We start from the raw sequence: 12,927 nt of genomic DNA, 5'->3' as shown, positions 1-12,927 counted from the left end.
ATCGCCATTGGTTTGCTTGAAGCTGGCCAGTCTCAACGTGCAGTTGCCCGACGCATGAATGTTCACCAAAGCACCATTTCACGGCTCTGGGAGAGATATCGCCGGCAGAATGAGGTAGCAGATGCCCCTCGTAGTGGGCGACCTCGAGCGACCACTGCGGCGCAGGATCATTACATCCGGGTACATCACCTGCGTCATCGAACAGCTACGGCGACCAGTACCGCTCGACAAATACCCGGATTGAGGAGGCTTTCTGCACAGACCGTCAGGGACAGGTTGAGAGAGGCTGGTTTACGTGCCAGAAGACCTTATCTTGGCCCTGTGCTTCGACAACAACATCGTCGACATCGAGTTCAATGGTGCACCAACGTCCAGGCCTGGAACCTACCGAATTGGCGTAGAATCTGGTTCAGTGATGAATCACGATTTCTATTGGAACGACGCGATGGAATAATGCGGGTGAACAGACGTCGACGTGAACGTTTCGCCGACGCTTGCGTTCCCCAGGTGCCGTAGGAGAAGTGATTTGGTGATGATCCAGGGCAACCTGACAGCTCAACGGTACTGTGACGAAATCCTACGCCCACACCTCCTTCCAACCATTGATCGCCAGAGAGAGTTGTTTCAACAGGACAATGCCAGGCCCAACACAGCACGTCACACTGGAGACTTCCTCCAGAACCACAACATCAATGTGCTCCCCTGGCCCATCAAGATCACCGGACTTAAACCCGATCGAACATCTGTGGGATGCCCTGGACAGACGGGTGCGACATCGTAACCCTCAGCCCCAGACACTTCAGCAACTCGCACAGGCACTACAGGCAGAGTGGGCTGCGATTGGGCAACACGAGATTCTGAGACTTATTCGTTCGATGCCGAGGCGATGCCATGCAGTTCTGGATGCCCACGGTGGTCACACGAGTTATTGACTTCAGCGCCACCACATGTCTCCATGTGACACTCAAACTGACTTTCCTCGAGTTGGTGCCAAAGACGGATGAGTCTGCATTCCCAGTGTGCAATTTCGCTATATTTCATTGACTCATAAAGCCTACAAGATGTTTCAAAATAAACATAACAATACAGTTGAAATTCCTATATGCGTTTCTTTTTTGGGAGAGTATATATTTAGAGACTAAACGTTAGTCTAACACACATATATGTATATGTATATATAGTGAGAGCGAGAAGAGAGGGAGAGAGAAAAACAGAAGTAGGGCAGTTTCACTGGTCTCATTATTTGTAGGTTGGGTGGGTAAATCTGTAGAATTGAATTGGCTATATGCCCACTATCGATCGATATTAAATAATCGATAGACCTCCAGCGTATTACATTTGTCTTCCCTTCTTTTCAGTTTACCACTCCACAGCAAACTGTTAGGCCTCATTGTGAAATAAACTAGGCCAGTGCTTACATTACAAGACAGACCAGGAACCCAATACGTCATGACTGAAACAAGAGGTTTGCACTGGAGTGAGAGATCAAGGACTGAGTTTGATTTCACTCCACTCAGAACAGCACTTAAGTATGTCAGAGTGTTTTAACTGTGCCTGCGGATAGAAAGAAACTTTGCAGATGTTAAAGGGTTAAACCACAAAGTCAGACTATGGTGCTGACTAATCTAAAAATATATACGGGGCAACTGTACACTTCGGGTGTATTTTGAATTCTTATGGGTACAACTTTGTGACCGTACCAACTAATTTGTACGGAAGAAGATGTTTGCCCGATAACGATGTTAGCATCTACACCGAAACGTTGCATCTGTTGCAATAAAGAAGTTGTCTATCCATAAAAAAGCCTTCCTCTTCATCATACCAGCTTGTAAATGCCACAAGAAGTTAACGTATAACGCATGGTAGCAGAACAACACGTGCCCAACCACTGCTTGGTGTTGCCCAAATCCAGAAATACCAAAGCCCCGTGAATCTGGACCTTTGCACAAACGGCTTCCGGATAATACATTTGTTCGGATAAACAATTTATGACTTGGATAAGATCCATGGGTATGAATCAGGCTGCGGGTCACGGTGCCAACAATAGATGAATCTTGATTAGAGCCAATCGGGAATAAGTACCAGGGATTAACCCAGCTAACGGGAAGGTTGAAGATTGGTAACGTCATGACACAACGTTGTCACGTTAGTATTACGTTATGTCACAACGTAATAATAACGTTGCAAATTAACGCTGACGAAACGTTAGGCTTTGGGCTCCTCGCAAGGTTATAACAACGTTTCTCACAAGTTGGTGTCACGACAGAGTTTTCTGTAAAACCTTTCAAAGATTCTTTCTTCACTATTCAGCTGCAGCTACAGAAACACACGACCAAAACAACATGCAAATTGACGAACAAACATTGAAGTGAATTTCCGCTTTGTTTCTTACGTTGTGTTCACTACTGGGAAAACTATTCAACTATTAACGTTAAATAGAAGGTTAAGACAATGTAAAATACGTTAGCATAAACTACGTTTAACGTGTGGTGACGTACAAATGACGTACCGCAACGTCAGGCAACAACGCTGTGACAACGGAAATGGAGTCCACAGAATAACGTTGTAACAGCGAAAGCATAACGTTGACGTAAAGATAACGTATCACAACGTCAGGGAACAACATTGTGACAACGTAAATAGAGTCCACAGAATAACGTTGTAACAGCGAAAGCATAACGTTGTGACAACGTGAAATTGTTAGCTGGGAATGGTGTGACATGGGAGGTACATCATGACGCTAGTTAACTTTGACTCAACGACACAAAGGTTACACAACCACGGGAGGGACATCGTTTGAATGTGTAGTTAGATAAACATATGAACGTTATCTGATTGCGCACGAAACTTGGTGATCTCGTTGGAGTCACGCTGGAATGTTATCTGAAGCAGGTACTTGTATTACCACGATATCTCGTTAACCCACCAATGGCATGTGTCACTTAAAAAGCTGTGGTGTTGATGGTCTGGGCAGAATTGGACGAGTATGGTTTTATATTGGTAGTCCTATTGTTTTGAACGAGGGAGAAGTAGGTACGTCGTGGATAGTCTCTGAAAGATCCAACGAACGTAGGAGAGGGTTTATAAACGTGGTGTAGGCTGGTGGTTAAAGTGACGGTCCGGTCCGATTCACAGATAAGTAAGTGAGTGAGTTTAGTTTTACGTCACCTTAAGCAATATTCCAGCAATATCACGGCGGGGGACACCAGAAATGGGCTTCACACATTGTGTCCATGTGGGGAATCGAACCCGAGTCTTCGGCGTGACGAGCAAACGCTTTAACCACTAGGCTACCCCACTTATTCACAGATGAATATAGGGTATATTGTATTAACGCATTATACAGCAAGAATATTACTAAAGGCTACCTAAACCCACGCTCTCTTACTGACTGGCTGACTTTTCAAAAACAATGAGACCATACAAATCTGCGACGCCACAAAATGTGAAAAAGGACCTCTACCAACAACCCAGTAAAAACTATCAGTTCGACACGTTGCAACAAGTCATTAGACGGACAAAGAGACGGCTGTGTCAAAACCGAAACCCCCGAAGGTCAAAAACTCAGAAAGGTGATACACCCGTAAATAACGCCTCTGAATTCGTTGACAGGAAAATTGCATCAAGACTCAAACGTGATTGTCAGGTCTCGGGCTTAAGTGGAAAACACACTCTTACATAAACATCACAAATCGTAAATGTGTCTAACGTGCATGTTTTAGAATGCTAAATGCACTTGTTTATGGTGAGTGTGGACGTGACTGATAGAGGACCATTATCTTCCTAAGCAATCTGATCAGGCATATACGAACACCTGTTGGGAGATATGTCATTGGAATGAAGTCTCAAAACGACGATAACGACCTCTGTATCCTGCCGCAAGTTGACAGGCGTTTCAAGCAAATGATAAGAACACCCAAACATTCCAGTCAACAGATAATCCCATGCTACAATGTCAAGCAGAATCTGAAACATCGTTAGCACAGAGACTTTGTGGTTACTGAATATATACTGAGTTATCAGCTGCAGTATTTCAAGACAAGCATAGTTGATGAAATGAATCAAATTCGCGTTCACGGCTATGTCAGAGATGAGAGGAAATTGTGTTTCACGTTGTGTATCACTATTGATAATAGTATGAGAGTTATGATGTGTGCGTGAGTGTACACGGAAGGTAGGAGGAAGGTAGAGGATGTGTCGATGGGATAGGTGGTCACAGAGCACAGGTAGATGGTTTATTGGGGGTGGGGGTGGGGATGGGGGTCGTGCGGGAGGATAGAGGGTGTGTTGATGGATTAGGCGGTTGTTGGGGAGGGTAGAAGGTGTAATGATGGCATAGGTGGTTGTGGGGAGGGTAGAGGGTCTGTTGATGGGGTAGGTGGTCGCGGAGGAAGGTAGATGTGAATTGAGGGATGGGTCGTGGAGGAAGATACATTGAGGGGGTAATGGGGTGATGGGGGAGGGTAGTAGGGTGCATTGACTTGGTCGTGGGGGAGGGTAGAGGTTGGATGATGTGGTAGGTTGTCGCTGGGGGAGGGTAGAGGGTTGTTTGATGGGGTAGGTAGCCGTTCAGGGTTGTAGAGGTGTGTTGATGGGGTAGGTAGTCGTAGAAGTGTAGAGGGTGTGTTGATGGGGTAGGTAGTCGTGGGGGAGGGTAGAGTTGTTGGATGATGGGGTAGGTAGTCGTTGAGGGTTGTAGGGTGTGTTGATGGGGTAGAGTAGTCGTAGGGGGTTGTAGAGGGTGTGTTGATGGGGTAGGTAGTCGTGGGGGTGTAGAGGTGTGTTGATGGGGTAGGTAGTCGTGGGGGTTGTAGGGTGTGTTGATGGGGTAGTAGTAGTGGTAGGGGTTGTAGAAGTGTGTTGATGGGGTAGGTAGTCGTGGGGGTTGTAGAGGGTGTGGTGATGGGTAGGTAGTGGTAGGGGGTTGTAGGGTGTGTTGATGGGGTAGGTAGTCGTGAGGGGGTTGTAGAGGGTGTGTTGATGGGGTGGAGTGGTCGTGGGGGGAGGGTAGAGGTTGGATGATGTGGTAGGTTGTCGTTGGGAGGTAGAGGGTTGTTTGATGGGGTAGGTAGCCGTTCAGGGGTTGTAGAAGGGTGTGTTGATGGGGTAGAGTAGTCGTAGAGGGGTGTAGAGGGTGTGTTGATGGGGTAGAGTAGTCGTGGGGGAGGGGTGGGGTTGGATGATGGGGTAGGTAGTCGTTGAGGGGTTGTAGAGGTGTGTTGATGGGGTAGGTAGTCGTAGGGGGGTTGTAGAGGGTGTGTTGATGGGGTAGGTAGTCGTAGGGGGTGTAGAGGTGTGTTGATGGGGTAGGTAGTCGTGGGGGCTGTAGAGGGTGTGTTGATGGGGTGGAGGTGGTCGTAGGGGTTGTGAGGGTGTGTTGATGGGGTAGGTAGTCGTGGGGGTTGTAGAGGGTGTGTTGATGGGGTGCAGGTAGTCGTAGGGGGTTGTAGAGGGTGTGTTGATGATGTGGTAGGTAGTCATTAGGGGGTTGTAGAGGGTGTGTTGATGGGGTAGGTAGTCGTAGAGGGTGTTGTTAGAGGGTAGTGTTGATGGGGTGGATGTTAAGTCAGGTAGTCGTGGGGGGTTGTAGAGGGGTGTGTTGATGGGGTAGGTAGTCGTTGAGGGTTGTAGGGGTGTGTTGATGGGGTAGGTAGTCGTAGGGGGTTGTAGAGGGTGTGTTGATGGGGTAGGTAGTCGTGGGGGGTTGTAGAGGGTGTGTTGATGGGGTAGGTAGTCGTAGAGGGGGTTGTAGAGGGTGTGATGGGGTAGGTAGTCGTGGGGGGTTGTAGAGGGTGTGTTGATGGGGTAGGTAGTCGTGGGGGGTTATAGAGGGGCGATGATGTGTTAATGGGGTAGGTAGTCGTGGGGGATTGTGAGAGGTGTGTTGATGGGGTAGGTGGTTGTGGAGGAGGGTGGAGGCTGTGTTGATGTGATAGGTGGTTGTGGAGGAGGGTGGAGGCTGTGTTGATGGGGTAGGGGGTTGTGGGGGAGGGTGGAGGCTGTGTTGATAGGGTAGGTGGTTGTGGAGGAGGGTGGAGGTGTTTTGATAGGGTAGGTGGTCGTGAGGGCGGTAGAGGGTGAATTGATGGAGGGATCGTAGGAGTGGTAGAGGGTGGAGGGTGTATTGATGGAGTAGGTGGGTGTGGAGGAAGGTAGAGGGTGTATTGATGGAGAAGGTGGGTGTGGAGGAAGGTAGAGGGTGTATTGATGGAGTAGGTGGGTGTGGAGGAAGGTAGAGGGTGCATTGGTGGAGTAGGTGGGTGTGGAGGAAGGTAGAGGGTGTATTGATGGAGTAGGTGGGTGTGGAGGAAGGTAGAGGGTGTACTGATGGAGTAGGTGGGTGTGGAGGAAGGTAGAGAGCGTATTGATGGAGTAGGTGGGTGTAAAGGAAGGTAGAGGGTGCATTGGTGGAGTAGGTGGGTGTGGAGGAAGGTAGAGGGTGTATTGATGGAGTAGGTGGGTGTGGAGGAAGGTAGAGGGTGTATTGATGGAGTAGGTGGGTGTGGAGGAAGGTAGAGGGTGTATTGATGGAGTAGGTGGTCGTGCAGGCGGTAGAGGGTGTATTGATGGAGGGATTGTAGGGGTGGTAGAGGGTGGAGGGTGTATTGATGGAGTAGGTGGGTGTGGAGGAAGGTAGAGAAGTGTATTGATGGAGAAGGTGGGTGTGGAGGAAGGTAGAGGGTGCATTGGTGGGGTAGGTGGGTGTGGAGAAGGTAAAGGGTGTATTGATGGAGTAGGTGGGTGTGGAGGAAGGTAGAGGTGCATTGGTGGGGTAGGTGGTCGTGGAGGGAGGGTAGAAGTGTAGCGTATATGGCGGCGGGGGTTCGTGCGGGGAGCGTAGAATGTGTGTTGATGGGGTATGTGGTCGTGGGGCACGTACAAGGTGTATGAGTGGTGGGGCACGTAGGGAAGGGTAGAGGTGTTTGGGTGGTGGTGGGGGGGGTACAGGAGGTGTATCGGGGGTCTTGGGGAGGAGAAGTGTATTGGTGGGATAGGTGGTCGTAGAGGAGGGTATAGGGTGTGTTGATGGGCGGAAGGGGTGGGGGAGAGGGTAGAGGAGTGTTGACAGGGAGGGCGGGCACTGTCTGCGTGTCGTTAATGCTTGAACACTAAGATAGCACGCCGTAAAATGCTCAACTCAGACATAGTATACTAGAACAAGTATACTTGCCCGGGGCCGTCCAACCTTGTCATATCCCTTACTCACCTCATACAGTTTCGGGTTACGTACAGGTTTTTCGGAAATGACTTGAATAATATTTGCATGGATTGCCAGTTGATCCGAGACTGCTCTCTCCTTCATTTATATTTTTATTAAAATCTTAAAACCATCCATGTTTGTTTGGTGTAAATAACGTATGTGTGTTCATGTATTATTACAAGCCACGAAGCCGCAAGTGTATCTGTCAAAATATGATAAACGATGGCAACTCCCCTCGTAAAGCGATATGCGAACAAACGAATGCTTGCAGTCAAGGTTTCATGTGAGACTTAGAGCCTGAATCGCAACGAAATTCTGTTCTGGTTCAAAAGGCATCAAATACGCAAGCACAATGTATTATAAACAATTTTTGGCGTTTATGCCTGTAATTCACTGTGCGTGCATGAGTGGCTGAATGCATTCAAGACCCTGTCTCTCTTTGTTACGTGTTTACGTAATGTTGTTCTTTCCTGTGTCTATGTGAGTGTCCCCTATATGTAACAACGAAACTGTCTCCCACCTTGTACGTGTCTACATGATTCTCCCCCTTATACGCTTCTTCGCAACTGTCTCCCTCCCTGTACGCATGTACGTGACTATCTCCCTATTATACATGTGTACGTGACTATTTCCCTCCTATACATGTGTACGTGACTATTTCCCTCCTATACATGTGTACGTGACTATCTCCCTCCTATACATCTGTACGTGACTGTCTCCTCCCTATACATGTGTACGTGACTATCTCCCTCCTTTACATGTGTACGTGACTATCTCCCTCATACATGTGTACGTGACTATCTCTCTCCTATACATGTGTAGGTGACTATCTCCCTCCTATACATATGTACGTCACTATCTCCCTCCTATACATCTGTACGTGACTGTCTCCTCCATGTACATGTGTACGTGACTGTCTCCTCCCTATACATGTGTACGTGACTATCTCCCTCCTATACATGTGTACGTGACTATCTCTCTCCTATACATGTGTACGTGACTATTTCCCTCCTGTACAAGTGTACGTGACTATCTCCCTCCTATACATATGTACGTCACAATCTCTCTCCAATACATGTGTACGTGACTGTCTCCTCGAAGTACATGTGTAGGTGACTGTCTCCATCCCTGTACATGTGTACGTGACTATCTCCATCCCTGTACATGTGTACGTGACTGTCTCCTCCCTGTACATGTGTACGTGACTCTCTCCTCCCTGTACATCTGTACGTGACTGTCTACCTCAAAGTACATGTGTACGTGACTGTTTCCTCCCAGCATGTATGTACGTGACTATCTCCCTCCTATATATGTGTACGTGACTATCTCCTCCTAATACATCTGTACGTGACTGTCTCTTCCCAGTACATGTGTACGTGACTGTCTCCCTCCCAGTACGTGTGTTCGTGACTATCTCCCTCCTATACATCTGTACGTGACTGTCTTCTCCCTGTACATCTGTACGTGACTGTCTCCTCCCTGTACGTGTGCACGTGACTGTCTCCTCCCTGTACATCTGTACGTGACTGTCTTCTCCCTGTGCGTTTGTACGTGACTGTCTCACTCCTAGTAAATCTGTACGTGACTGTCTCTTCTCAGTACATGTGTATGTGGCTATCTCCCTCCCATACATGCGTACGTGACTGTCTCCTCCCAATACATCTGTACGTGACTGTCTTCTCCCTGTGCGTGTGTACGTGACTGTCTCCCTCCCATACATGTGTACGTGACTGTCTCCTCCCAATACATCTGAACGTGACTGTCTCCTCCCTGTACGTGTGCACGTGACTGTCTCCTCCCTGTACATCTGTACGTGACTTTCTTCCTCTTGTACATGTGTACGTGACTGTCTTCTCCCTATATATGTGTACGTGACTATGTCCCTCCTATACATGTGTACGTGACTATGTCCCTCCTATACATGTGTACGTAACTGTCTTCTCCCTATATATGTGTACTTGACTGTCTCCCTCCTATACATGTGTTCGTTACTGTCTCTATCCCAGTACATCTGTACGTGACTGTCTCCTCCCAGTACATGTGTAAGTGACTGTCTCCTCCCAGTACATCTGTACTTGACTGTCTCCTTTCAGTACATCTGTACGTGACTGTCTCCTCTCAATATATGTGTACGTGACTGTCTCCTCCCAGTACATGTGTACTTGACTGTCTACCCTCCTATACTCCTGTACTTGACTGTCTCCTCCCAATACATGTGTACGTGACTGTCTCCTCTCAGTATATGTGTACGTGACTGTCTCCTCCCAATACATCTGTACGTGACTGTCTCCCTCCCAATACATGTGTACGTGACTGTCTCCTCTCAGTATATGTGTACGTGACTGTCTCCTCCCAATACATCTGTACGTGACTGTCTCCCTCCCAATACATGTGTACGTGACTGTCTCCTCTCAATATATGTGTACCTGACTGTCTTCCTCCTAATACGTGTGTACGTGACTGTCTCCCTCCCAGTACATCTGTACTTGACTGTCTACCCTCCTATACATGTGTACGTGACTGTCTCCTCCCAATACATCTGTACGTGACTGTCTCCTCCCAGTACATCTGTACTTGACTGTCTCCCTCCCAATACATGTGTAGGTGACTGTCTCCTCCCAGTACATCTGTACTTGACTGTCTCCCTCCCAATACATGTGTACGTGACTGTCTCCTCCCTGTATAAGTGTACGTGACTCTTACCATTACTGTACGTGTGCGTACGTGCGCATATTTGCGTACAGGGTGTACACATTCATGCATGCATGTATATCCATGTTCTTTCTATACCAACGTATATATGGGTCCAATTCTGTTTCTGAACAGACGTTGGACCTCTACCTGTATAGGAGTGCACGGCCGCATTCACAGATAGCCGTATTCACAGATAGCACTCACACAGGCACTAACAACCACGCAACGCGAGACTAAATCCACGTTGTCTATTTGAACAGTAAACACTCCGCCGTGGGAAGGTGGAACTCCAACGAATTCCTCTCCAGTGAACAAGGTACGTCGAATCAACTACCCCGCGAGCATTGTCAATAGTGTAAGTGAGTCTCACACTGGGGTCACAACAATCAACAGCCAGCCGAAAAAACAGCCAAGTCATACAGAAAAATACTTGTGTTCTCATGTGCCAGACTTGAATCGGCTCTGTGTGGGAATCCACCTGCGTCTGAACGCCGCGGAATAGTGAGCCCTATTGATTTTTGTAAGTCAGTATGTTCCTGTTAGCTGAACATTCTGTTTGTCTGTAGGACTATATGTATACATGTATGTGTCTCCATCCGTGCGTATATGTGAACTGTACATATAACTTATATGTATGTGTGTGTATATGTGAGTGTGTTTGTATTCACATCATAGTTGTTATGAGTGAATGAGTGAGTGAGTGAGTGAGTGAGTGGCAGCAAGAGGACGACGGCGTCTGTGGTGACGCACAATCAGATTGATAATAATGCAGTCCCCATTTTCTTTGGATCTTAAGGCTCATATGTGTGACCATCCTGGCCCATGTTTTCCAAGGCTATCGCGGTTGTCCTTTCAAGCCCTGTCAGATTGTACAGGATAGTTTGAGAGGTTCTTGGAAAGTGAAAACAGTATCTAGTTCCATGCTCTTTGTCAAGACTACACAAATACAACAGCTGATTGCTGAAACTTAGCAACACGAACGATACTGAGGATATTTATAAGAACACAAATTCAAATTTCTTTTCTTCATAATTGAATTTAACATAAATTGCTTGAGACAGTTACAGCGAAGTCACTTGTATGAATGTTCAAGGGTTATTTATCGCAAGAGGATAGATACACAGTACCCTTGTTAATCGAGGAAGGAAGTGGGCAGATCCAACAAGTATCAGGAATTGGGATACAGCATTACGGGACGCAAACTGAGGTGGTTTCAACGAATTAAACATCATCAAAGTAATAACGATATTTCAGCTACGTACCAATATACCATTTCTTTTCTTATTTTCAGCCAGAATGTAACATGTTTGGTATCCCGTGCCCGACAGGTTAGTTACATGGAAACGGACAAAGAAACAAACAGTAAGATGGCAGTCTGTACTCACAAGCGTTAACAAGGTGTTGGCGACATAGATGTAAATGTCCTGTTTAGGATCAAAGCTATCAGTGCCGTGTGCTTGGAGTCTTTCTATCAGATGGTTGATCTCCCCGTAGATGGTGTCTCGAGATGTGGACTCTTGAATGTGAAAGCAGAAATTCAGTTATTTGAGTTTCACACCATTTTTAAACATTGAAGCTCTTACACTTCTGTTGAGAAAATTGACCAGTTCACAAAATGTTTGAAAATTGACCAGGTCACAAAATGTTTGAAATTGACCTGTTCACAAAATGTTTGAAAATTGACCAGTGCACAAAATGTTTGAAAATTGACCAGTTCACAAAATGTTTGCAAACTGACCTGTTCACAAAATGTTTGAAAATGGACCAGTTCACAAAATGTTTGAAAACTGACCAGTGCACAAAATGTTTACATGGACTAACATGATGCTAATAGCCCACAGTGTGTTCAAACCCAAGATCTGCAGATCCTGATACGCAATGCCCCAACTGAAATAAAACTCTAAGAATCTACTTGTAACTCATCACAACTTGCATTTGTATGTATGTATGTATGTATGTATGTATGTATGTATGTATGTATGTATGTATGTATGTATGTATGTATGTATGTATGTATGTATGTATGTATGTATGTATGTATGTATGTATGTATGTATGTATGTATGTATGTATGTATGTATGTATGTATGTATGTATGTATGTATGAGCGTTATAAAGTGTGTGTGTGCATGAGTATTTTTGGCGTGCGTGCGTGCGTGCGTGCGTGTGTGTGGTTGCCGTGTGTCTGAGTGATCCAATCCAGCATCCCTCACAATGTGTTTCGCTGAAAAACCCAAAATCAAATTAGTTTTATCTGGCATTTATCCTTCCCATACCGTATCAGAATATCAAATAGTCGGTATCACACTCAAAAGATAGCCGGAACATCTCACCAGACACATTGTGAGGTCGACACTCACTCAGTATGATAAACGCGTCAACTGTTAGTATTAATTTCACATTTTGATAAGAGTCGGACACATGTGAGATCATTAAAGCAGCAGTGTCCGAGACAGCTGGAACCTAACACAGAAATGACCCTACGTGGGTGTGCCCTAACACTTAATCACGAAAACTATATATGAACATGCGTATCAAATGTTCCATCTCAATCTTCTGCGACCCAAACGAAGTGTGGTGGCCTCTCACTTAGCCAGATTCTGTCAAAACAGATCTCTCACATAGCCAGAGTGCAATGTTGTCTTAACAAGACCTTTTGAGGAAGACTGTGTCTAAGTGAGAGTGAACCCTCTGTGTATATCATCTATGAAGAAGCATGCCTTAAAAAGGACATGTGCTGATTGTGTATTAATATAGACTGAATATAACACAAGAAGTCATGGCAACAATTACAGGCAGACAAGTCAGATATAATCATGTTACACTGTGATATTTTTAAGCACATATCTAACTCCACGTTAAGATGCAAATGGGAAGATGCTCGATCGGAAGGTTAAATTGGCTGAAGATCGATCTCATTGAATTTTCATAAAAAATCTAATTAGAACTTTAAAACTTCAAATTGAAGGGTCGGTGGGGTAGCCTAATGGAAGCGTTCGCTCGTCACGCCGAAGACCCGGGTTCGATTCCCC

General features: G+C 46.2%; 1 protein-coding gene across 6 annotated transcripts in view; it reads right to left on the bottom strand.

The window, feature by feature from the left end:
• The window catches only part of LOC124279497 (cytochrome P450 2U1-like), a 38,723-nt gene that overhangs the window by 6,932 nt on the left and 18,864 nt on the right, over nucleotides 1-12,927 (bottom strand). For all 6 annotated transcript variants that reach the window (XM_046715320.1, XM_046715322.1, XM_046715324.1 and 3 more), the window contains exon 3: nucleotides 11,281-11,411. In XM_046715320.1, coding sequence (XP_046571276.1) covers nucleotides 11,281-11,411 — 131 coding nt within the window. The remainder of the gene's footprint in view (nucleotides 1-11,280; nucleotides 11,412-12,927) is intronic.

This window comes from Haliotis rubra, unplaced genomic scaffold, assembly GCF_003918875.1.
Source record: "Haliotis rubra isolate DU_JTF1 unplaced genomic scaffold, ASM391887v1 Scf250, whole genome shotgun sequence".
Classification (NCBI taxonomy): domain Eukaryota; kingdom Metazoa; phylum Mollusca; class Gastropoda; order Lepetellida; family Haliotidae; genus Haliotis; species Haliotis rubra.
This window is presented reverse-complemented; position numbering and strand designations above follow the sequence as displayed.